The 27,524-nt window shown below is 47.4% G+C and overlaps 1 protein-coding gene across 1 annotated transcript in view; it reads right to left on the bottom strand.

Annotated features, from left to right (window-relative positions):
• Positions 1-3,152: 3,152 nt before the first annotated feature.
• The window catches only part of KLHDC8A (kelch domain containing 8A), a 210,019-nt gene continuing 185,647 nt past the window's right edge, over positions 3,153-27,524 (bottom strand). The window contains exon 7 of the mRNA XM_073666984.1: positions 3,153-3,383. Coding sequence (XP_073523085.1) covers positions 3,281-3,383 — 103 coding nt within the window. The 3' untranslated portion in view covers positions 3,153-3,280. The remainder of the gene's footprint in view (positions 3,384-27,524) is intronic.

Below are 27,524 nucleotides of genomic sequence, written 5' to 3'. Positions count from 1 at the left end.
CTAAACCGACCACCCACCATTAACACTCCCCTATAACACCATGACACCACCTCTTCCAAACCCCCGTCATGCCGGCTTCTGCCCACTGACTTAGCCCAGGGCTCCAGCCTCTCCTTGACATTGGTATTGTCAATTATCAGGTGGTTTTCCTCCTATTAATTCTTTACCTAATAAATCCCTTTTTCCCATTAATAACCCTATCAAACCCATAAAAAACGACAGACTCCACAAGGTTGGAAAATATTGGCCATGGCGGCCTTTTATTATAAACATTACAAAAGTTTTTTAATGTTTATATGTTTTAAATGTCCTTGAAGTAACAAAATAACCAACCACATTTACTCCCAGCCGCTACCCACAGGCACAGGAGCACCAAAATCCCAAGGGGTCATTAACTGCTAACCGCCAAACCAGGGACACGAAATTCCTTTTGCCATAAGCCCCACACATCACCAAACCCAAAACCAAGTTATCACAGAGGGATCTATGTCTTGATGACTCCCCTGTACCAATTTAAAACCAACTTCAAGGATCCTGAAAACACGCCACCGTGAGACTATTTGAAATTTCAAATACTCAAGACCCCCCTTTCCTTCAAAAACATTGCTTGCTCGATGCCTCCTTGTAAAGGTAAGAACCATAAATCCATACCAACATCATTCAAATGTACCCCATCTGCTAGCCACAAATTACCGGTACCATCTTCCAGATCAAAATGCCTTACTGCTACACCCCAATTCGGGATACGAAGTTTGAAATTGCACGGTTCACCTTTTTCCTGGCTTTATTTATTTTTTCCACCGACCGCGCATTCCACCATTTTTTGCGTGGGACAATCTCCGACCAAGCCATAACCATTCCCTCAAATGATGTCCAAAGTCGAAGAAAATCATGCTTTATATCTCTGATTAACTTCCTAGACGGGCGAAACCCCAGATTATTACCCCCTACGTGTAAACACAATATAACTGGGGCGCGATCCAATCAAACAAAATTATGGATTTCATGTAAAACCCTGTCCCCAACCCATACCACGAAAACCGAGCCATCGGACAACCGCCTTTTCTCTTGGAAAACCGATCCGCCACCCGTGTCTTCGAACATCCGCCCGAACAGCGCCCCAATGGACATAGGAATGGCCCAAAATCAAAAGCAAAAGAGAGCCTGTATAAAAACAATAGATTAGCCATAATAAAACAAAAATGCCTCACTCGCTTAAACTGTAAGTAATGCCTCAGGCCTAACGTATGACCAGATTCGCCGCAATTCCCATCTACCTATTCTCTTCGCAATTTCTGAACTCAAACCGCAAACCACAGCCTCAGTAGCAGCCCCAATACGGAAAGAATGTGGAGCAAAACTAAAGGGATCTAAACCCAGCTGACCTAAACATCTCCTAAAAACTGATATTTAGACAAGAAAGCACCATCCTCATGGCACAACAACAGGCCATCCCATCTGTGACCTACACCCTTAAAACGTTCAAAAGTCTTTAGACGGCACATAATGGACCCTTGTACTGCCCCCAAACATATCCTTCTCCCTTTACCCATCTGATCAGTCTTTGAATGCCTTAACCAAAAATCTAAGCCTCTCCCTGTAGCCACCACATCCCTGGCTAAAAGCCTCCCAGCTTTTTTCTTAGAAGGAGCCACCAACTCGCTGACCCTTAATACCCTAAAAAATGCCAAGGAAAAGGCCAATTGAAATAAACTCACCTCATAATCAGAATGACAAATCCCATCTAACTCTCTACTTAAACATTATAACAACTCAAACGAAACCGGGTGCCCGGTTCCCTCTGTTCTTTACCCCTACGAAAACCCTTGATAGCCTGCCGTATGTAAGGTAATGCTATTCATCACGCTGGGGGCACCCGCTTCACTGAGTCAATTAAAGCACACATGCAACGTTTTTTCGGTAATTCACAGTCCAGCAGTTTATTACATCTTATAAACCGCTCATAACATAGTCCATCTCAGTGGCTCGCCGACATGTTACACATAATATCCCAGAGCCTGTCTAGTGACAAACATGCCCACTTGGCTCCAGACAGCCTTCAGCGAGGTAACAATATCAATGTCCACATCAAGCAGTGTTTTTACCTTTGCCGGGTCGTAGCTGCTTCAGTCAGCTCGGTTCTGCCTCAGCTGTGGCTTTAACGCTTCCCAGATGGGGCCTCCGGGCCACGTACCTTCAAAGGCTACTGGTATCTCAAGCACAGGGGGATCCAGCCTCTGCCTTCCAGGCTAGTGGAGTCCCACACAGGGACCAGGCCTCTCGCCCTCTAAGGCTACTCTTTCTCTACCTGTTTCAAAACTACCAGGGTTTATATATCCTTTTGTGCACACAGGACCTGTGATGATGTCACAGTTACGTGATCAGTCACCTGAGGGGGAGGTAAATGGTCAGCTAGAGCACACCCCCTGGACATTCTAGCAATGCAGCAAGCCGCTGCATTACACGAACCAAAAAAATGTTTGTTATATCCCTACACCCCCTATATTTAAAACCAAATGCCAAACCTGAAATTAACCTATTTACCTTAGACACTGCCCAGTCCTCTAAAGCTCTCTCGCTTAACCACAACAGCCCTGCCTGATCATCCTCAGACAGAGCTTGTTCAATAACGCCCAAACGCTTCTCCCATAACTCCCACACAGCCTGCTATGCCATCCATGTACTGCTCCTTTGTTGGGTGAAGAAAATGGGGCATCAGACTGCGCTGCTCACCTGTCAGAATAATATACCAGAGGAATCCAAGTCGATGTAATGATGAAATAGACTTTATTTTTACGCGTTTCGTAGTGGTCACACCACTTCCTCAGGATAGTCTATACACATACAGGGTCTGTTATTTATAGCGAAAGAATGCATATGGAGACGCCTCCCTTAAAAAAAAACCGCCACACCCAGTGGGCGGGGGAATCAGACTAAATGCATATATACACCGTAAAGCACACACAAAACAATCATAAAGCATAATGGAGTATATCACTTAAAAACTTTACTCATACATTTAAAAATATAAATGCAGAATTTTTTTTTTAAATATATTAAAAATATATTAAAGTAGTTAAATGAATAAATAAATTTTACAAGCTAGGGGAGTGCTTGAACCTATGATGTTGACCCATTCGTTCTTTGTCAGGACCCTGCTGCTGCTGTTTTAAACCATTGAGCCATGGGTGAATTTGATTTGATCTCTTTATTTGGTGATAGTTTCACAAGAATCTATGAGATAAAAAAATAAAATAAAATAATGCTCGACAGCGATGAACTAATCAAGGGTTGGGCTGCTCGAATGCCAAGTTCCATAAATCTTGAGGGCAATCCAGCCCTTTCTCGACTGCGTCCAGAACCAACGACCGGAAATGATCCCACTGGAAACGAGAGAGAGGGAGAGAGTGTCAGCAAACAAGTTTTGAACACCGGGCACATGTGATGCCGTTACACAGGCGTTCAGCATTAAGCATTCCAAAACAAGACGACGCAACACACGAATCACCAGTGGAGAAGATGCAGTTATACTATTTATTGCTAGCACAACGCCCATGTTGTCACAATGAAAACAAATTTAGTTTGTTTCGAAAGTGCCGTCCCCACAACATCATTGCCACCAAAATTGGGAAAATTTCCAAAAGAGTCAAGTTTTTAACCAACCCCACCAAACGCCACCTATCTGGCCATTCACTCGCACACCACTGACCCTGAAAGTATGTGCCGAATCCCGTACTACCAGCTGCATCAATAAACAATTCCAAGTCAAAATTATCCACAATTTTCTTCATCAATAATAAGCGACCATTGTAACATTCCAAAAAACTCGCCCACACTACAAAATCCTCTTTATGTTCCTTTGAAAGTCGAACATAATGATGAGGGGCCTTCACCCCAGCTATTGCACTGGCCAATCTGCGAGAAAAAAACACGCCCCGTAGGCATCACTCTACATGCAACATTGAGTCTGCGAAGCAGTGACTGAATCTCTCTTAAGCTATGTGCACACGATGCTGTTTTTCCGCCGCTTCTTAATAGGTCTGCCATGTACAGCAATGGTAATCTGAATGTGCTGTGCACATGATGCGGAAATTTCCGCTCCGGGTTACCATTGCGGTAAAAAACGCAGCATTACAATTTATTACGCGATTCTGCAGCGAATTCGCGCCCATTGACTTGCATTGAATCGCAGCAAACCCGCAGTTAGAATATCTATGCCTGCAGAATTGCTGGGTTTCAATGAAAATCAATAGGCGCGAAATCGTGCCGGAAACGTGGTGTGGGTGGTACCCGGGTCGGGAGAGGAGGCTACTTCTCCTCTCATCCGACCTCGACAGTGAGAGACCAGTCTGCTCTGCCCATCCCGTGTGCCCTCGGTAGTAAAAGAAAAAAAAAAAAAAAAAGTAAAAATAAACCTTGATACAAACCTGTCCAGCGGTCCCCGGTGTCCTCTTGGTCCTCGGCGGACAAAGGTACACTACGGGGAGCAGGCTCGCGCCCCACAGTGTACCGAGCTGCCAGGACTTGCAGTGACGCCAGTGATCAGCTGATCGGTCATGTGATGCTCACCCTGGGAACATTCGCAAGAATGTTCCCAGGGTGGTAAGCTCACTGGGGCTGATCAGCTGATCTTCAGCTGATCAAACCCAGTGACCTCCTGCAGCATCACACGGGTGATTTTACACCGCTGTCAGTATTCATTGCTGTCTTCTACAGCAGTGACATCCGTGATTGCTGATGTCATTGCTGTAGAAGTGAACCAGATCGCCGTGGGACACTCGGCGTAATCGTGGACTGCGTGAGGGATATGGTTGTTTGTTTTTTTACGTTTTTTTCTGGAGATCAAGGGCTTCACGGACGGAGGGTATTAAAAAAAATTGTAGAACCGTGTGTTTTTTACTTCATTAAAATACTTTATTCTGGCCGTATCTTTTATTGAAAAAGCGGCGCCCATTTTACTACGCAGTTAGTAATGGGGGCGTCTTATAGACGCCCTCCATTACTAACCTGGGCTTCAGGTCAACCACCAATACAAGGCTGACGTGAACCCCAACCCCATTACCCCACTTGCCACCGCTACAGGGCAGTGGGAAGCGCGAGGCTAAGTGTCAGATTCGGCGCATCTTGTGGATGCGCCATTTCTGAGACTGCTGAGGGGGTAATATTAATAGCCACGGAGTGGGCTAGTATTCATGGCCCCTTCACTGGCTATTAATATCAGCCCGCAGCTGTCTAGTTTAGCCTTTGCTGGTTAGATTTTATAGGGGGACCCCACGTCAATTTTTTTCTGGGGGGTCCCCCTGTAATCTAGCCAGTAAAGGCTAAACAAACAGCTGTGGGCTGATATTAATAGCCAGGGAACATTGTTGGCTAATGGCCCCTTCCCCGGATACTAATATCAGTCCCCAGCGGTGGGCTTTCCCTCTGCTGGTTATAAAAATGACGCTGGAGCCCACACCATTTTTTTTTAAATTTTGGGCTCTGTGCCCATAATTCAGACATAGCAGCGCTTTGGACGCAATTTTTTTCTGCATCCAAAATATTGCATTCTATTAAATGCAAGTAAATTCACATGCGTTCACTGAACCATGCGGATTTACCACATTAAATACTTTCTAGTGGTCAAAATTTCTGTTGCGGTGAGTAGCGACTTCGCAAGCGAATTTGACATGCTGCGGTCCTGAAAGACGCACCGCATGTCAGTGTCCACGGGTGATTCGCAGCCTCTGATGCACAGATAATGGACATGGGATTTCTAGAGATTCCATCCTCTATGCTGTAACATCTGGACGCTGCGGGTTTGATTCTGTATAAACACGCAGCGTCAAACCTGCAGCAGCTCCTGACTGTGGTCACGTACCCAAACTCACCCGCAGCATGTCAATTTCTGTAGTGGACACGCTGGTTTCCGCTACAGATTTTGACCGATTGAAGGGTCATTATATGCGGTGGATTCACATGTACCGACAACAAAAGTGCAGGATTAGAACACCGCGTTTTGGACGCAACAAAAACATGCTTCCAAAGCGCTGCTGAGTGCTGATCGGGGGGACATAGCGGCTAACGAATCAGCTGTGAGATATTAATTATGGCCAGTGAAAATGTTTGCCTAATGGCAACTTCCCAGGCTAAAAATAACAGCTCACCGCAGCCGCAAAAATGACATGAATAGAAACGTTAATGAAGATTAGGCGAATGGGACTAGCTGACACCCAACTCTTTTGTTTGGTGATGACAAGGTGTCAATCAGACCTTTTCATGACCAAACTTAATTAAAGTAAAGTAAAGAGTTAAATACAGACACAGAGTAAACACTTTATTTGCATTACAGCAGCCATATTCTTTAATCATTTAAATAAACCAATATACTCACCTAAGTTCTATGGTAATCCAAGGGTTTAAGCAATATCCCATTAAATAACTTTATTTAGCTCCAAAAAGCATTCATTGATGTACAAAAATGCTTTCAAAAACGCGTCAAAAATGCATGTAAAATCCGCAAAAAAGCTCAGGAAATTTCTGCTTCAACTCCGCATCGTGCGCACATAGCCTTAAAGTAAGCTTCTTCATCCGTAGCGCCCTAGCCACCTCAGCCTTTAAAGCTGAGACTTTTCTTCAGGTAACTCCCAATTAACAGAGTCAATAACTATTCCCAAAAAACAAATACAGGACGCCGGGCCCTCGGTCCAAATTACCTCACTATTCATGCCCCCCACCAGGCCGACAACTGCGATGGGGGCCGACTACCCCCTTCCAATCTCGCCACGCAATCTTTTAACGTAGCCAATAAATCTTGCACCCCAGTGCCTGGGAAAAATTAGTGCTAAACTACCCCTACCCGAAACCGTGCCTACTTCCCGTGACTTCTGACTACCCACTATACCTTGTGTCATTAAAATAGGAGGAAACGGACAAGACATAGAGTAATACCAGGCCGCATGGGTGCTGCAATTCCACCGGCCAGAAATCCAGTGTCCAGAAATCCATCCTGATCCTCATTAGCTGACATATTTGAAGGTGGAACTCCCGCAGGTGATGACAAAGGGATAAATGGGTGCCCTTGGAGCGGGAAAGTGACTAAACACCTCCCCAGGGTCCCCTTATAACTAACCATCCCTCATTAACACTCCCCTATAAGCCCATGACACCACCTCCTCTTCCAAACCCTCGTCATGCCGGCTTCTGCCCACTGGCTTAGCCCAGGGCTTCAGCCTCTCCTCCAGATAGAGCGCACCCCACAGGCCGCCCCGAAGCACGAGCATATCATTATCTCCAAACTGAAAGTAAAGATTGCACAAGAACCACAGAGCGGATTTCATCAACCAAGGTATCATTTTAATCCGTGTAATGTCACCCACCTGACAGTGTATGTCGTTTACTGAGCACAAGCCTGCTGACAAGTGCGCTTTAAGTTATTATTTCCTATGTGGCTAAGAACTTACCGGCAGGTACCGTAATTGCTAACTACCTGCCTGTTCTGCCCGGCTCTGATCTCTGCCATTTCAGGCGGTGACTTTCCTGCTTCTTTTCACTTCGTGTCAACAGAGCAGTGGTTTCTCTTCAGGTCTTCTTTGTCAATGCTGACGTCATGCTGATTGACAGCATGCTTCCCAGGCGGGAGTGGTCTGTGACCCTCTGATCTGGCAGAGACCTTCAGCGGCTAGAACAGGCAGATAATTAGTAACTACCTGCCTGGTTATTTTTTCCTATGGGGCTAAGAACTTACAAAGTTCCGGATAACCCATTTAAATCTAAAATTTTATATGTTTGTTTCTTGCTGCTCGAAACATACCCACAACCTTAAAGAGGAAAAGTATAACCTTTTTGTTTTACCCTCTGTATGCCACAGTACAAGAAGAGTACTTATCAGGTGTTTAGGAAAATTGAGTGTGCGTGTGTACTAATGTGTCACTTGGGGCTGGCGTCTTGCTAGTCTATCAAAACATTGGTGGCAGCAAGAAGTGTGGTGTGGATGTGTAAACTGGCTGTGGGGTGCACTTGTCAGCTCATTTGTCACCTTATTGTGATAGATGATTGGACGAACGAGTGTGAGAATCGGAGTTCCCCTTTACAGTCACATCTGAGTCGGGTGCAGCATGTGGGCGGTGTTCATGACAAAATTGATGACAGGGTGGGATAATTTTTTTATTAGAGCAGTAAGTGCTTAATAAACCCATGCACATGGGGACTGGTAGTATCTTGCCAGGAGCACTCCACTCAACAAGGACAAACTTTAATTTTGATTATTAAGACTTAACTGCAAAATATCCCCCCCATTCTTGTTTATCTTTTCTTTTATTTGGCCAGTAACTACTAAGATAACAGTTACTTATAAGAAGCAAGAGAAAGCTTTGATTCACCTTTGTGAAGACAGAGGTATCGTTCGGACCTATAAATCCAAAGACATGTTGATCTGTGCCTTGGACGAGGATGCTGCCAAGAACCAACCAAAATGTGGTACTGGAGCCAGGGACCAATATTGCACCAGAATATCAATCCATGGATCTGGTTCTAGAATTTCCTGATGCAGAGGGTACCACCAGCAATCACAGCTCCCAGAGTGTAATGGACGGTAGCTTTGCCCTAATTGCCCAGCAAATGGGAGAATGTGACCTTCAAATGTAGCTTGTTTTAAGAATGCCAAGCTCGAGTTTGTAGAATGACAGACCCAGGCTAAATAAGAGGCTGCTTAGGGCCATTCAGAGAGTACATACTGGAGTTAGCACAACTCTAAATGCAGCACTCTACCCCACAGAACAGCCAGTCCAATGAACCCTCCACCTTTAAACCATGTTTGGAGCACTTCCATGTAATGGAAAAAAATGGGAACCTGGACACTTCCCGAAAAGGATTTTAATAGACCTGCAGACAGTACTACCTTCCCACTGCCCAATGGGCTTGGTACCTAACCCCAGGGTTAAGAGGCAAAGACCTGGAAGTGTTAGCAGCTCTCTCCCATGACAAGGATGGAGATGGTTAGGCCATCAAAACAGGCCTTCATACGGAAATATAATCTCACCCATGACCTCTGGGACACCCGTAATGAGATGGCTCTGGTTGGTCCAGAACTTGTTTCGCCCACGGATATTATTCCAGGATTCCAGGAAAAACTCTGATACAGGAATTGGAGGAGTCAACCTTGCATTGCCAATGGTACGGCTTTACCTTGACTGGGGTGCAGGGAGGGGATTAAAGGAAGTGTCTGCAGAATATTCCCACCAATGACTTACTAGGTACTGATCTGGGACGGTTGATATTCCAGTATATTGATGATGACCCTACAAGCTCTGTTATTATGCAAAATGATAAGTTAATTTGTTCTCATTTTAACCTTGCCAAACCATACCATACTATAAAAATATCTAATGCTATTATGATGTGACCATGTGGAACCTAGTAATGTAACATTGGATGATACTGCTAACATAATGTGTAGTAGTTATGGAACCAGTTATGCTATAGACATGTCAGGATGAAGGTAAACCTGTATGTTTTCTTGGTGACCCACCCAACCAAGAAAGTTGGGGCCCAGTTGCCTATCCACTATGAACCTTAGCCAGAGTGTCCGTAACTCTGATATGTCTACTTCTTGTACACGCACCTCTTACCCCTCACCTCCAGGAATACTGTCCCTTTAACTTCCACCAAGTCATTCAGAAGTTTATTGCCGCTTTACGAACTGATGTCAGTTTAGAGACACATTGGGACCTTGCTAACAAGCCCCCGGATGAGTCTGACATGAAAGGATATTCTGGGATCAAGGGAGACTATTCCCTGTGGCTCCTGACATGTATGGTTAGCAAATCATTGAGCCCTGCCAGTTTTGGGAGCAACAACTGAGGATTGCCCAAGAGATTCCCCTATCTGGACATTTAGGGGTACTTAAGCCAGACTGCCTCACAATTTTGATTGGCCTAAAATTTCTGCCATTTTTGTACGACGTGCCAAAATGTGTGGAAATCCCGGCCTGTGTCCAAGGCCCATTAGTCCCTTTGCCCATCATTTATTAGCTCTTCCAGGAAATTGCCATAGACCTCATGTGGCCTCTGGCTGTAACCATCAGTTTTGGGAAGTGCTCAAAACCTAACAATGGTATATTGTGCTTTTCTATACCTCTAAGCCATTAAGGCCGACTTGGTGGCCTACGCCCTGATAAATATATTTTCTTGCTTAGGATATTTCAAAGAGGTGCTTACTGGTCAGGCGATCCAGTTCATGTTGAACTTGATGCAGTGCCTCTGTAAGAAAATGCAACACCTCGTAGTCTGTGCATGCGATTTAATGGGACCTTTAATACAAATGCTCAAGATGTTAGAGGGGTTGTCCATGTATGAGATGAAAGTCTGCAGTCAATTTGTGTTACTGCAGACTTCTGAATCCTCACAGCATGTGAACCGGATGCTATCAGGATCCTCCGGTTCCGGCATTGACAAGACTGCAAATATGTGATATGTATACATGCAGTCAAATGCCACCTAGATGTGCTCGGCCTCGCTCAATTCACTTGTATTGGGTGAGGCCATGTACGTCTAGTCAGAATGTGGCTAGAAGTATGCATATCGAATACTTAGTCATGTGACCTCTCGCACTCGCTGCCAGCACCAAAGAATCCTGACTGTGGGCGGTGACTGGACCAAATGCTCAACTGTTATAACTGTATTAATAGTGGAGAAAGGTTGAACTTTATTGATCTATATATTTTTTTGAACCTATATAACTATGTATGTTGGTCGATTCTCAGGAACTCGACTGGGAGCACTATCTGGCACACCTGTTATTTTCTAACAGAGGTAACGCAGGCCTGCACAGGGTACTGCCTATTTGAGTTTATGTTTGTGTACATTGCATCCTACATCTGATGAAGGAAAGCGGTCCACTCTGGGGGAAAATGCGAGTCAGAGAAAAAAATGCAAACTCTTGGTTGGTACACGTGAACATGGCACAGGCCCAATCGGATCAGAAGAAGTGATATGAGCACAATGCCAGAGAAAGTGTTTATGAAGTGGATCAGAAAACTTGAGTACTAGTCCCTGTGAAGCAAAATAAACTGCAGGCTGCTTGGTAGGGCCCATATCTCATCCACCGGTGTCTAAATGATGTCAAGTATGTTGTCACTGTAGACCATGGCAGAAAGTAGCAAAATGTCTTCCATGAAAATATGATTAAGGCACATTATGACCGGGAAGCCTGTGCCCTGTCGGTGTGCAGTTTACTGGAGCAAGGTGAGATAGAGGCTCTTGTAAATCTTGTGACAGCTGCCTGAGAGGTTGGGTCCACTGAGAATACCTGATTAACTCACAAATATCCTAGCCACGTTCACCGGGAGAACCCAGCTGGCAGTCATATTATTCCTCTAGGAGGTTCCTGTGGAAAATTATGACATAAATTAGAATTATGTCTTTGCTTTCATCTTTCTGAGCATACGGTTAGCCATCCTTCTCTCACCTGCCTATGAGGAGGGGTGTGGATGAGAACCATTATAATATCTCACCCAGAAAAACTCAGACCCATTGAATACAGCATACATTGTAGATCTGTCAAAATTTCCATGGCGTCTCCTATGCAGAGAATCGCTCAAGGATCTAATCTGGAAGGGCTTTATTTATCCATTTCTTTTTATACTGTTTTTGCCTTGTCTGTATCATATTTTTGTCATTTTTTTAAGCATTGTACCTTATTTTTCATATAAAATCTAAAATTTATTGAGTTTGTTCCTTGCTGCTCTAAACATACGTACAATTTCGATGAGGGAAAGGATAATCTAGTTGTGTTATCCTGTGTATGCTGGAGTGCAAGTAGAGTACCTATCGGGTGCTTGGGAAAGTTGGGAGTGCATTTTTTACTAGTGTGTCACCCAGGGTAGGTGCCTTGCTGGTCTATCATAATGGCATGTGGTGTCAGCAAGACGTGTGCTGTTAGTGTGAATTGACTTTGGCGTACACTTAGCTCATTGAAAGGGTATTGTGATAGGTGAGTGAATGTGAGAACCGGAGTTCCAGTCTACAGTCACAACCAAGTCTCAGGCACAGCGAGTGAGTCGTGTTCGTGGCAGAGTGACGTGAATCCCGCCACCTCTATTTATTTCAGCCCTTGCTCACCCTAAGTCTTCTTTTCCCCTTAAGTGATCTACCCCATTCCAGTTCAGACAAATCACTGTCAGGAAGTCCTCCCCCTACATCTCTCCATGTCCGGCTTTACTTGATAGGGTTATTGTCAACTCCTTGTCGTACCAGTGGCATTTAAATGCACCCCGTCATCCCTCAAATTCACCAACTCCTGCTAGCAATTCGATATGCCTCACTGCCACAGCCCTATTACATTTCATAAAATGGCTTATTGATCGATTCACCGTAATTCTTGCTTTATTGATCAGGCCCACAAATTGAGCGCGTTTCCGGAACTTTCAAGGCATGATGTCAGACCAAACTGTAACTAAATCTGTGCATAATGATCAAATCTGTAACAAAGCAAATTTGAAGTTCCCTATCAACTCTCGAAAAGGTTGGGCCCCAAATATTCTTGCCCACATGTAATACAAAGGGAGAGCTGCTGCTGAGTCAGGGAGAGATTTGCTTGTTTAGAGTAAGTATAGGTATTCCACAACATATATCTATATATCCATCGGAACTAACAGTCCTTCTGAGGACTAATCCATGTGCATATTTTCAGTGGTGAAAGTGATAGCAAGAGGCAGGCAGGCAGTGTATATGGCAGACTGCAGTGCATATATTGCAAGAGGGTCCATAGCACGTTCCTGCTGCTGCTGTTCTTATAGATATTTGTAGACATAGCCCCAGGTATCAGGGGCCAGGGCATTTTTTTTTATCTTAATCCTGGTTATTTGCTTAAAAAGCAATCCAGAGTACTCATTTTTCTGCTCCATATGCTTGTTAGCACTGCAAAATACAGCCAGATCTGTTCCATATTTTAGCGATAAAAATCCAGAAATTTGAACTGAACCTGGAAAATATTGGCCTCCTTTTCCATTCTGTTGCAGTGTGTCGGTCAAGCTATTCACACTAGGTCTCTGTGTAGAATAATATTAGTAAATTACAGGCCTGCTATTTAAAACCGTGGTTCTCTGTCAGACGTATCACATATAACTGCGTTCCAAAATGAGCCATTTGTAGTGAACGTGGAAAATATTGTCCTCCATTTAAAATGGGCAAGGTGCGTGGCAAGGGACGGGGAAGTGGACGTGATGATGATGGTCCATGCAGAGGCCGTGGGCAAGCTGAAATTTTGCCACAACAAACACCCACATCTTGTTGCCCGACCTTCCTGTCCCAATTGCTAGGGGAACGCAACACACCACTATTGAACCCAGAGCAATGTCAAAAGGTTGTTGGTTGGATAGCAGATAATGCTTCCAGTCACTTTGCCACCACCACTACCACCCTGTCTTCCACACGGTCATGTCTCAGTAGCCATGAGTATGGACCACCTTTTCCTCACCCTGATCCTCCTTCCTCCCACCATGCCGAGTGCCCGGAGACAACTGATCCCACACTTGGACACTCAGAAGAGATGTTCACTTTTCCATTTGTAGATTTGGGCCTCTTGCCCGGCCAGCTTCAAGCAAGTCAAGAGGACAACACGTGTAGCGATGCCCAAATATTTGAGCAGCCACGGTCACACGAAGGCAACAGTGGGAAAGTGCAATTACTGTCTCAAGAGGTGGATGATGATGATGATAAGACATAGTTGCCAGAAAGTCAGGAGAAGGACCAGGGAGCAAAAGTGGAAGACGAGGTGGTGGATGATATATTAACTGACCCAACCTGGCAGGGGGACATGCAAAGCAAGGACAGCAGCACACAAGGGAAGGGAGGCGTAGCACCACAACAGTCAGGAAGAAGCAGTGTGGTGGCCGCAGACCCAAGGCAGGAAAGCATTCCCCGTAACACCAACACGACGGAAGTTGCCAGTACAACTGTTAGGTCTTCCCGAGTCTGGTTGTTTTTTAAAGACTCTGCAGATAACTCCAAAAAGGCCATTTGCACCACCTGCCAGGCAAGCATCAGCAGGGGTAGCAAAACTACCAGCCTGACCACCACCAGCATGATCAGGCACATGGCAGCAAAGCACCCTACTAAGTGGGCCAAACCCCAGGGTCCAGAAACCGTGTCTGTGGGTGACACCACTGCATCTTCCGCTGTTGTGCATGCATGCCAATCCTCTGTCCATGGTGCATGCGAAGATGCCTCCCGCCCTGCACGTGTCGGTGCACACTCTCAACTTGCACAATCAGCAAGCACATCCACTTCCTTGTCCCAGCGCAGCGTTCAGTTGTCCATACCCCTGTCCTTGGAACGCAAGCGCAAATACGCAGCCAACGACCCACATGCCACACTACTAAATTCACACATTTTGCAACTGCTTGCGCTCGTAATGTTACCTTTTAGACTAGTGGAGACGGAAGCTTTCCGCAACCTGATGGCGGAGGCCGTCCCACGATACTCAGTCCCCGCGAACAATATTTCTCCCAGTGTGCCGTCCCCGCATTACACAAGCACGTGTCTCACAACATTAGCCGTGCCCTCAAAAACGCAGTTACTGGGAAAGTCCACCTAACCATGGACATGTGGACAAGTGATTGTGGGCAGGGACGGTACATCTCGCTGACTGCACACTGGGTTAATATAGTGGAAGCCGGGACCCAGTCAGACCTTGGCACGGAATACGTCCTCCCGACGCGGATGATTGCGGGGCCTGGGTCAATCAGAGTTGCCCCAACATTCTAGAGCTCCTGCACCTCCTCCTCCATCTCCGAAATGAGCACATCAGTCAGAAGCTGGAAGCACTACAGCACTGCCTCGGCTAAGCGGCAACAGGCTTTGCTGAAGCTAATATGCTTAGGTGACGAACCGCACACCGCTGAAGAGTTGTGGACAGCTCTGAAGGAGCAGGCAGGTCTGTGGCTGACACCGCTGAACCTACAGCCAGGCATGGTTTTGTGTGACAATGGCTGGAACCTGGTGGCGGCTCTGAAGCGAGGCGAGCTCACACACATACCATGCCTGGCTCATGTGCTTAACCTCGTGGTTCAGCAGTTTCTCAAAACCTACCCAGATCTGTCGCATCTGCTTGTCAAAGTACGCCGCGTTTGTGCCCATTTTAGAAAGTCATCTACAGCTTCTGCCGCCCTTTCCTTGCTTCAGTAGTTTTGGCAGCTTCCAGCTCACTGACTGGTGTGCGATGTCCCCGCATTGGAACCCTACATTGCAGATGTTGGGAAGGATTTGTGAGCAGAAGAGGGCAGTTGTTGACTACCAGCATCAACATGGCCGTCGGTATTCAGGTCAGACTCCACACATAAGACCTCAGGAGTGGACATGGATGTCAGACATCTGTACCATACTCCAAAACCTTGAGGAGTCCACCAAGATGGTGAGCGGCAATGATGCCATAATTAGCGTCACGATCCCGCTTCTCTGCCTTCTAAAACGCTCTCTGCTCACAATCAAAGAGGATGCATTGCAGGCGGAGCACGATGAGATGGAGCAAGGAACCATACAGGGTGATTCCACACAGCCTAGCCTCATCTCATCCCAACGTGGATTGGGTGACAATGAGGAAGAGGAGGAGGAGGAAGAACAGGAGCAAGTTTCCTGCGCTATAGACAGTACTACCTGCACAACTGTCATACCGTCTGTTCAGCGTGGATGGCCTGAAGACAGGGAGGAGGAGGAGGAAGAGGAGAGCATGGTCAGTCATCCACTTGGTGAGGACACGGAAGTCTTGCCTCTTTGCAGTCTGGCACACATGGCTGAGTTTGTTACGCTGCATTTCCCGTGATCTTCTCATTGTCCAAATTTTGGGTTACAGTCATTACTGGTTGGTGACACTTCTAGATCCACGCTACAAGGAGAACTTTCTGGCTCTTATTCCCTTGCCGGACAGGCCTAATAAAATGGGGCAGTACCAGAATGCCCTTGTTGCGGAATTATTAAAAAAATTCCCATCTGAAAATGCTGGCGGCAGAGGTCACAGTTCATTGGACAACCAAGGAATACAGGTGAGAGAGACACAAATGCAATCCAGCAGAGGCAAGGGAACTCTTTCAAAGTTCTGGGACAGTTTTCTCAGACCCTCCCATCACACAGGCCCTGAGGTGCGGGGTACTCTCCCAAGGAGGGAACAGTTTTGGAGACTGCTGAGGGAGTACCTTGCCGACCGTACCAACGTCCTCCGTGATTCCTCTGTGCCTTATAATTATTGGGTATCCAAGCTGGACACATGGCATGAACTGGCTCTCTATGCCTTGGAGGTCCTGGCCTGCCCTGCCGCTAGCATTTTGTCAGAGCAGGTTTTTAGTGCTGGTAGAATTTTAACCGATAGGCGCATCCGTCTGTCAACTGAAAATGCTGACAGGCTGACTTTTATAAAAATGAACACGGGCTGGATTAGGCCAGACTTCTCAACACCACCAAATGATAGCAGTGTAGCATAAACTCAAATACAGTGTCTTTTTTTTAGGAGGTCTAACTCTATTCGCATGCACCTTCACACCCAGACATGTGTATAAGCTTCCTGATTTTGTCTATATGCTCTTGTCCTCCTCCTCCTCATCCTCCACCACCATATCACCACGATATTTACCATATCACCATATCTATGTATCTTGCAAGGGACATTGGAGTTCCTCCAAATTTTTGGCAGCCGTTGCATTCACTGCATAGGCAAACAGTATGGGAGACCCACTTCCTAGAAATGGGAATATTGTTTTCAGGAGGTTCTCCGGCCTCTACGTCTCTTGCAAGGGATATTGGAGTTCCTCCAAATTTTTGGGAACTGTTGCATTCACTGCATAGGCAAACAGTATGGGAGACCCACTTCTTTCTAATGGGAACATGTCGTTACTGTGGCCCAGCTCTATGTGTTTTTAAATTGATATTAAGGTTTTTCCCAAATTTTGGCAGTCCTTGCAGTCACAGCATGGGCATTGCCACTATAGGAGACCCACTCTTTAATAAATCGTCGGTAGTACCCAACGATGCCGAGGAACGCTCTTACCTGTTTAGTAGTAAGAGGTCGGGGCCAGTTTTTAATGGCTTCGATTTTGTTTATTTGGGGGTTGATAACCCCACAGCCAATCACGTACCCTAACTATTGGGCTTCCTCGAGACCTATCGCGCATTTTTTTGGGTTCTCTGTTAACCCCATGACTCTGAGTGAATCCAGCACCGCTTGTACCTGGGACAGGTGGGTATGCCAGTCGGTACTAAAGATGATGATATCATCTAAATATGCTGACGCGTACTTCTGATGAGGCTCTAACACTATGTCCATCAACCTCTGGAAGGTGGCCGGGGCCCCATGTAATCCAAAAGGCAAGACGACATAGTGGTAGAGACCCTCTGGCGTTATAAAGGCGGTCTTTTCTTTTGCCGATTCTGTCACTGGCACCTGCCAGTAACCCTTGGTGAGATCGAGCGTGATGAAGTACTGGATCTGCCCCAGTCTCTCGATCAGCTTGTCTACCCGAGGCATTGCATAAAGGCCAAATTTTGAAACCTCATTCAATTTCTGGAAGTGATTACAGAATCATCATGATCCGTCTGGCTTTGAAATCAGCACAAAAGGGGCTAGCACACTTACTCCTGGATTCCTCGATGACTCCTAACTGGAGCATTTCTTTCACTGCAGCCGCGATGGCTTGCCTCCGGGCCTCTGGCACACGGTACGGTTTCATTCGTTCCCTCACCCGAGGCTCGGTGACAATGTCATGACGGATCACCGAGGTCCGGCAAGGCAGTTCTGAGAAAACGTCTGTATTCTGCTGCACAAAATTTCCGAGCCTCCCGTCGTTGCTGTTTCATGAGAGCATCACTTATCTTAACCTCTCACCCGGCCTTGTCGCTTACCGGTGACAAAGGGTTCCCCTACGGTACGACCGGTGTCGCATCGGTAACCAAACATTCCCGGTCTTTCCAGGCTTTTAGCAGGTTTACATGATACAGTTGTTCCGGTTTTCTCTTTCCGGCTGGTACACTCTGTAATTCACCTACTCCACCTTTTCCTGTACTTCATATGGCCCTTGCCACTTGGCCATGAGTTTACTCTCTGCTGTGGGCACTAACACCCGATCCCCTTCTTTAAAGGACCTGACCATGGCTCTTTTATTATACGTGCGACTCTGTGCTGCCTGGGCATCCATTAGATGCTCTTTTACTATAGGCATGACCGCCGTGATCCGATCCGGTGATCCGATCCTGCATGCTTGCCACGTGCTCAATTACATTCTTATGCGGCATCGGCTCCTGTTCCCACGTCTCTTTGGCTACATCCAGCAACCCCCTTTGCCTGCCTTACAATAGCTCAAAGGGTGAGAACTCCGTGGAAGTCTGTGGTATCTCGCGGACAGCGAACATCAAATAGGGCAGTAACATGTCCCAATCCCTCCCGTCCTTGGAGACCACTTTTTTTTTAACATAGATTTAAGTGTCTTGTTAAATCTCTCCATGAACCCATCGATCATGTGTACAAACAACCCCCACTTTCCGACCATTGGGGTTGTCCTCGGCAACCAATGACACATGGACAAGTGTCACTAGGCTCCCTGAGTCCAAGAGGGCCTCTGTCGGGTACTCATTGACGTGTACCTGGCACAGTTGGGGTTCACTGCATGTAGTATCTGCATTCGTAGTACAAACTGTCTGGGCATACATTTACATCCGACGAGTAAACCCGCAGTCCATGGATTCTACAGTCAGGGGGCCGTTGGCAGCCACATGTCCTGGCTCGTGGCACCGCCTACACCTAATAGTGGTGGCACCGTTAGTCCATGAGACCAGCTTGGGGGTAACTGGTTTCTGTCCTCCATCACTCCGGGTTATCCCCTCTACACGGGCTCTGTCCTGATCGACCCCAGCAGAGGGTTGTGGCCCTTTCCCAGGCTCCTGGGTTTGCAGGGTCCGGCGTGGTAGCCGCAGTGGGGCAGAGTCCCTTATGAAGTCCTGAGTGGCCATATACCTCTCAATCAGGCTAACCACCTGGTCCAGAGTGCCCGGGTCCCCTTGCCCCACCCAACACTGTATAGCTGCTGGCAGAGTTCTGAGAAACTGGTCGACCATCACCCTCTCTACCATCTGGGATGGAGTCAAGGTCTCAGGCTGGAGCCACCTTTTTAACTAGCTTCAGAAAGTCATATGCCTGAGACCTGGTGGGTCGGGACTCCACAAAGGTCCATGAAAACACTCGTTGGGCTCTCACATAGGTATTAACCCACAGTCGTGCAAGGATCTCACCTTTCAGCTTCCCATAGTCCTGGGCATCCTCCTGAGGTCAAAGTAGGCCTTCTCCGCGTCGCCCATCAGGAACAGAGCCACCACTTCAGCCCACTGGGAAGTTGGCAGGTTCTCTCCCTCCACGGTGTGCTCATATATGGTGAGGAAAGCTTCCACGTTGTCCTCCGGACTCCACTTCCTCAATGCGGAACGGACCTTTTCCGGGCCTCACGACGTTCTGGGATCGGTGATGGTAGCGTCTCTTGCAGAGCTGCAATCCGCTGCATAATCAGTTCATTAGTGTGCTGCTGCTATTGGTGCTGTTCCTGCTGTTGCCACTGGAGATGCAGCTGCTGCTGCTGAGTGAGCACCAACTGCTTCAGTAGCTCCTCCATGTTGTCGGTAGGCCTGAGCTGAAGTTTTGCAGGCTTGATCACGGACATGCAGTTGTCAGGGTATTTCTTAGTTCACACTGCCCACATTCTCCACCATATTGTAGTGCGACTGTGTTCACACAGTGCGATAGAACAGGCAGTGACCCAAGAATGTCCAACTTAAACTTTTTATTGTCCAAAAACTCACAACTCAAATGCAAAAGCTGTCCTCCGGTTTGCAGCCGGGATATTCACTCAGTCCGTGTAAACCTGTTGCCGTGGGAGAAGTCCGTGCCATATCACTTAGGGTGCATCAGATATGTTGCCTTCACAGGCCTGTGTTAAGCTTCACACAGGCTTGCAGAGCTTCCTGCTCTGCTGCTAGCAATCCCAACACTGACACAGCCAAACCTTTGCTGCAGGTTTTTAAATGGAATCTGTGGCCATGAGCCACTTGTAAGACCCGGCTGGAGGGAGTGAACCGCCTCACTGCCATCCTGTAGTTCACTCCAAAAATAAAAGCCCATGCTGTTTTTTTTTAAATCCAGCTTAGCCAAATAGTTTGACCAAGTCCAAACTTTACTTTTATTTTGCACTGCAACCATAGCTGTTTCTGTGATTGCAATGCACTCCAGTGGGTTCAATATGCCTCTATGCACATCCTGAGGGATACATGGGGGATACATACCGTCCCTCTCATATGATCCCTCTCACTGCCTCACACCCTTTAACATCAGCTGCACTAAAAATGATTTTGTCAAATCTTTTAAGACCCTCAGTTTAAGTCCAAAGGTCGAACATGCCATAAAACAATTTACCCACAAAATAAACCAACTTCCCTGCAATTGGCAGCCAGCAACAATAATGACATCTCATTGCCATGTGCCTCAACCCTGACCCTGTACTTCCAATGTTCCCAATTTTCCCACAGCTGTGCATACGCAGAGTATGTAACTTTGGCGAGGGACGCATGTATTATCTCCTGTGCTGTCTGAATGGCAGATCTCAAAGATCTTTTGGTCGCACTTCCTTTTCTAGGTTCGCCTTTGGAGTCTGCTCATGAAAATGCCCCCATTGCAAATTAGATAAAGCATACACTATTGAGTTTTGAATACCTGGAACATGCACTGCGATGGTCCACACATTTGAGGACAATCAATGTAAGGGCTCATACTCATTTGAGAGAAAAACGGACGAGTGCAATCCGATAAAAAATCGGATTTCACTCTATCAAATGTTAATCTATGAAAGCTGAAATTGGACTGAGAAAAAAATCGCAGCATGCTGCGATTTGCCGCGTATATCGGACGAGCCTCGCCAATGCATAAGTGTGTGGAAATATTTGGGGATATTGTGGATGCATTTGTATAGTGAATCCTCCCAGAGGTTCTACATTTGATAATGACTAGTGTTGAGCGAGCACTAAAATGCCCGGGTGCTCGAAGCTCGGGCCGAGCTCACCGTGATACTCTGGTGCTCGACCCGAGCAACGAGCCCAATGTTAGTCTATGGGAGACCCAAGCATTTTTGCGGCGGCACCCCCGGCAGTCTGTAGAAAGCCTAAAAAGTGCCCAAAACGATAGTGACAGTGCTCAAAAGACATGGGGGCAGCATGGGGATCGCCCCTGGAAGCATTTCTGACCCCCAGGTCACTGCTGTCAACAACATGGTCAGAGGTATTAAGCCACTTTTACAGGCTCACAATAAAACGTTCAAAAACGAAACTGAAACGGTTTTCCTGTGAAATATGTTAAGGAATTTCCTTTCCAGGGTAAAGACTTGTGTATAAGGTAAAATAAATAACCAAAAACAAAAATACTCCTCCACACCTTGGGCTATGTTCACAAGTAGCATTTTTCATGCGTTTTTGCACTTTTGTATTGCTTTCAACCGTGACAAATGCATTCACCGGGAAATGTCATTTTAACATTTTACAACCTTATCTGGCCATGTGCTGTGTGACACATGCACACAGTGCTGAAAAGACATGGGAACAGCATGGGGAAGACCCCTGGAAGTATCTCTGACTCCCAGGTCACTGCCTAAAAGTGTGCCCATCAGAAGTGATCCTTGCCACATCAGAAGATGCAGACTTGCAACTATCCCCGTGCAAGTCCTTGTCCCAGGGCAGTGTTCAATTGTACCTACCCCATTCCTTGCAATGCAAGCGCAAATATGCAGCCAACCACCCAACCACCTGCAGGTTGCAATACCATACTGCTAGCTTTCACTTGAAATGGGGCCTTTTAGTTTGGAGGAGGCCGAAGCTGGCCACTACCTCATGGCTGCTTCAGCAGCGAGGTATCCATGCTCGGTCCCCAGCCGCCAGGGGGCGGCCGGGTGTCCATACTCGGTCCCCAGCCGCCCTGCGGCCGGGTGTCCATACTCGGTCCCCAGCCGCCCTGCGGCCGGGTGTCCATACTCGGTCCCCAGCCGCCCTGCGGCCGGGTGTCCATAAACGGTCCCCAGCCGCCCCTATTTCTCCTGTCACCTTCCCCCACATTTTTCTTAGCCTGGCCTGCTTTAGGGCAGCATTGGACGAGCCCACCAGTGAACCAGACTCCTCCGGTGGGCCCTGGCTTCTCCATCAGGGGAGTTGAGAGTGCCAAGGTGAGGAGCATGATGAAAATGATGATGATAGAAGTTAGCATCTTCTTTGTTTTCTTTTAATGCAAGCGTAAGTGTGCAGCCTGCCACCCACCCACCCCCAGGCTGCAATGCCATACTGCTAGCTTGCACTTGAAATGGGGCCTTTTAGTTTGGAGTAGGCCGAAGCTGGCCACTACCTCATGGCTGCTTCGGCGGCCTGGTATCCATACTCAGTCCCCAGCCGCCCGGCAGCGGGGTGTCCACACTCTGTCCCCAGCCGCCAGGGGGCGGCCGGGTGTCCACACACGGTTCCCAGCGGCCGGGTGTCCACACATGGTCCCCAGCCGCCTGGGGGCGGCCGGGTGTCCATAAACGGTCCCCAGCCGCCCCTATTTCTCCTGTCACCTTCCTACACACTTTTCTTAGCCTGGCCTGCTTTAGGGCAGCATTGGACGAGCCCACCAGAGAACCAGACTCCTCCGGTGGGCCCTGGCTTCTCCATCAGGGGAGTTGAGAGTGCCAAGGTGAGGAGCATGATGATGATGATAGAAGTTAGCATCTGCTTTGTTTTCTTTTAATGCAAGCGTAAGTGTGCAGTCTGCCACCCTCCCACCCCCAGGCTGCAATGCCATACTGCTAGCTTGCACTTGAAATGGGGCCTTTTAGTTTGGAGGAGGCCGAAGCTGACCACTACCTCATGGCTGCTTCGGCGGCCTAGTATCCATACTCAGTCCCCAGCCACCCGGCGGCCGGGTGTCCATAATGGTCCCCAGCTGCCCCTATTTGTTCTGTCACCTTCCCCCACACTTTTCTTAGCCTGGCCTGCTTTAGGGCAGCATTGGACGAGCCCACCAGAGAACCAGACTCCTCCGGTGGGCCCTGGCTTCTCCATCAGGGGAGTTGAGAGTGCCAAGGTGAGGAGCATGATGATGATGATAGAAGTTAGCATCTGCTTTGTTTTCTTGGAATGCAAGTGCATGTATGTAGTAGCAGCTAGGCCTGAGGTGGTCAGCATTTTGGCACATATCCTACCTCCTCCGAGGATTGATGGATGTTTTCCTGCTACTATCCCAGTTCTATGACTCCCGTTAAAACAAAGCTTCAGGAGATAAATGATGGATGAGGTGGTGGCAAAGGAGAAAGAGCAGGAGGAACAGGGACTATTCACATCAATATCAGGCCAGTTAACCACACATGTCTTGTAGGATATGTTTCTGTATCAAAAGGAGCAGTTCAGCTACACAGTTATAGGGCATACAGGGAGTGCAATGCCTACCAAAAATTTAGAGGCACTCCAATTCCCCTTGGAAGTGACATGGAGGTCAGAGGGCCTTAACTAAACCATTTTTTCCATTTATAGCAACTGGGTCTCCTGTGCACTGTTGGCCTAAGCAGTGAATGGAAGGCTTTCCAAAAATTATGAGGAACTGCAATGTCCCTTGAAACAGACGTGGATTACAGCGTACTAAAAACCTTCTACCCATTATTGGGGAGTGGGTCTCCCTTAGTGTTCGCCTATGCATTGAAAAGCAAAAGCTGACTAAAATTAGGAGGAAATGCAATGCCCGTTGGAAGACTCGTGGAGGTCGCAGTAGCTTAACAAGACTGTTTTAATGCCCCTTGTAAAAGTGGTGGAGGTCACAGTAGCATAACAAGACGGTTTTAATGCCCCTTACAAGAGCCATACAGTACAGCATATTGCAAACATTATTCCCATTATTGGGGAGTGGGTCTCCCATAGTCTTTGCTTATGCCTTCCAAGCAAAAGCTGCCAAAAATTAGGACGGAGGAACTTGCAATGCCCATTACAAGAGCCATGCAGTACAGCATATTACAAACATTATTCCCATTATTGGGGAGTGGGCCTCCCATAGTCTTTGCTTATGCCTTCCAAGCAAAAGCTGCCAAAAATTAGGACGGAGGAACTTGCAATGCCCCTTACAAGAGCCATGCAGTACAGCATATTACAAACATTATTCCCATTATTGGGGAGTGGGTCTCCCATAGTCTTTGCTTATGCCTTCCAAGCAAAAGCTGCCAAAAATTAGGAGGAAATGCAATGCCCGTTCGAAGAGTCGTGGAGGTTAGAGTTAATTAAAAACAACATTTCAATGCCCCTTGGAAGAGCTGTGGAGTTCAGAGTGGTTTAACAAGATGCTTTTAATGCCCCTCGGAAGAGACGTGGAGGTCCCAGTAGCTTAACAAGATGGTTTTAATGCCCCTTGGAAAAGTGGTGGAGGTCACAGTAACTTAACAAGACGGTTTTAATGCCCCTCGGAAAAGACATGGAGGTCCCAGTAGCTTAGCAAGACTTATAATGCCCCTCGGAAGAGACGTGGAGGTCGCAGTAGCTTAACAAGATGGTTTTAATGCCCCTTGGAAAAGTGGTGGAGGTCACAGTAGCTTAACAAGACGGTTTTAATGCCCCTCGGAAGAGACGTGGAGGTCGCAGTAGCTTAAAAAGACGGTTTTAATGCCCCTGGGAAGAGACGTGGCGGTCCCAGTAGCTTAACAAGACGCTTTTAATGCCCCTCGGAAGAGACGTGGAGGTCGCAGTAGCTTAACCCTAGAACGCATGACCATAAAAATCTACATTTTCACATACCTGGGGCCTTTTAGGCCCATGTGCAAATAACATGGAATAACTCAAACAAAAATGACAAACAACTATATACCTGAGGAATACCTAGAATTTCAAAATTCTAACTAAAGTAATCTTGCAGAAAATAGTAAAACAATTAACAGGGCGGGCCTGCGAGGCCCCAGGTATGCGTTCTAGGGTTAACGAGACAGTTTTAATGCCCCTTACAAGAGCCATACAGTACAGCATCTTAAAAATATTATTTCCATTATTGGGGAGTGGGTCTCCCACAGTCTTTGCTTATGCCTTCCAAGCAAAAGCTGACAAAAATAAGGACGGAGGAACTTTCAATAATGGCAACACGGACCACGGTCACCCTGGTGGTATTGTGGTGGTGGAGGCTGAGGATAAGGAGAAGAACATAAAACAGCCGAAATGAGGAAGCGTATACCCATGTGTGGGTGTGAAGCGGTGCATGTGAATACACCTCCAGAAATAACACAGTGGATTTGACTTTGTTACTCTGCTGTCATTTGGTGGTGATGAGAAGTCTGGCCCAATCCAGCCCTTGTTCATTTTGATAAGGGTCAGCTTGTCAGCATTGTCAGTTGACAGGCGAGTGCGCTTATCAGTCATAATTCCCCCAGCGGCACTAAAAACATGCTCCGTTAACACGCTAGTGGCAGGGCAGGCCAGGTGTTAGAACTCTCCTGTTAGGTTTTTTTTAGTTTGCTGGTCACATGACCATTTTTGCCTATTTAATCCGGCTCCGCCCTCCTGGTCTTGCTGGACTTCATTGTATTTACTACTCTTGAGCTAGCTTGGTGCTCTGTTGCCGTTCTCTGTTAGTTTTGCTAGGTCTTCTGACCTCTATGCTTTTTGTTGTGTGTTTGTCTTTGACTGCTACTATTTCTGCTAGGAGGTGTCCAACTTATCCCAGTCCCTAGTTCTTGTAGGGATCCCTCCCTCACATCTATAGGTCTTCGTACAGACTAGCCGAGGACTTTAGCGGGTCTGATCGCAGCATCAGGTTCCCCGTTACATCGTAGGGATCTCGTTTAGTTCTATTGTAGGGACAGTTCTCCTGTCTTTCCTTTGTCCCTGTAGCAGATCATAACACCAGGACCTCCAAGGCATACAGAGCGAGTTCATTCCAAGTGTCAAGCTTGGATACACAATAATTAAAAGGCACAGAGGAATCACGGAGGATGCTAGTACGGTCGGCAAGATACTCCCTCACCATCTTTTGAAACTTTCCACTTCTTGTGAGAGTACCCCGCGCCTCAGGGTCTGTCCGAAGGGAGGGTCTGAGAAAACTGTCCCGAACGTTGACAGTGTTCCCCTGCCTCTGCTGGATTGGAGTTGCGTCTCTCTCGCATGTACGCCTTGGTTGGGCAACGAACTGTGACCTCTGCCGCTAGCGTGTTCAGATGGGAATTTTTTTAAGAGTTCTAAAAGTGTCACCAACCAGTAATGACTGTCTCCCAACATTTTGACAACGCGAGGGTCACGGTTAAGGCAGCGTAACATAAAGTCAGCCATGCTTGCCAGACTGGTAACGGGCAAGACTTCCGTGTCCTCACCAAGATGATGACTGACCATGCTCTCCCCCTTCTCCTCCTCCTCCTCCTCCCCCCTGTCCTCAGGCCACCCACGCTGAACCGACGGTATGACAGTTGTACAGGTACTACCGTCTACAGCGCATGATACAAGGTCCTGTTCTTCCTCCTCCTCCTCCTCTCCCTCATTGTCCCCCAATGCACGTTGGGATGAGATGAGGCTGGGCTGTGTGTAATCGACCGCTACGGCTTCTTGATCCATCTCATCATACTCTGGCTGCAATGCGTCCTCTTTAATACTCTGCAGAGAGCGTTGCAAAAGACAGACAAGTGGAATGCTGAATCTAATGATGGCGTCATCGCCACTCGCCATCTTGGTGGACTCCTCAAAGTTTGTCAAGATGGTACATATGTCAGACATCCAGGTCCACTCCTGAGGTCTTATGTGTGGAGTCTGACCTGAATATCGACGGCCTTGTTGCAGCTGGTACTCCACAACTGCTCTCTTCTGCTCACAAATCCTTTGCAACATGTGGAGGGTAGAGTTCCAACGTGTGGGGACATCACACACCAGTCGGTGTGACGGAAGCTGCAAACGCTGCTGCAACACAGCAAGGGCGGCGGGAGCTGTAGCCGACTTGCGAAAATGAGCTGACAGGCGGCGTACTTTGACGAGCAGATCTGGCAACTCGGGGTACTATTTAAGAAACCGCTGAACCACGAGGTTAAGCACATGAGCCAGGCACGGTACGTGTGTGATCTCGCCTCGCCTCAGAGCCGCCACCAGGTTACGGCCATTGTCACACACGACCATGCCTGGATGTAGGTTCAGCGGTCTCAGCCACAGATCTGCCTGCTCTTTCACAGCTGTCCACAACTCACAAGCAGTGTGAGGTTTCTCACCTAAGCTTATGAGTTTCAGCACAGCCTGTTGCCGCTTGGCGGAGGCAGTACTGCAGTGCTTCCAGCTTGTAACTGATGGGGTGATATCTGAGATGGAGGCTGAACATAAGGAGGAGGAGGATGATCCGCAGGAGCTGTACACTGTGGGGGCAACTCTGACTGGCATAGGGCCCGCAATCCTCGGTGTGGGGAGGATGTGTTCCCTCCCAAGGTCCGACTGGGTCCCGGCTTCCACTATGTTTACCCAGTGTGCCGTCAGGGAGATGTACCGTCCCTGGCCACAAGCACT

The sequence above is a fragment of the Phyllobates terribilis genome, unplaced genomic scaffold (genome assembly GCF_046119375.1).
Source record: "Phyllobates terribilis strain yellow unplaced genomic scaffold, ASM4611937v1 Scaffold_2__4_contigs__length_985480577, whole genome shotgun sequence".
Taxonomy (NCBI): Eukaryota; Metazoa; Chordata; class Amphibia; order Anura; family Dendrobatidae; genus Phyllobates; species Phyllobates terribilis.
This window is presented reverse-complemented; position numbering and strand designations above follow the sequence as displayed.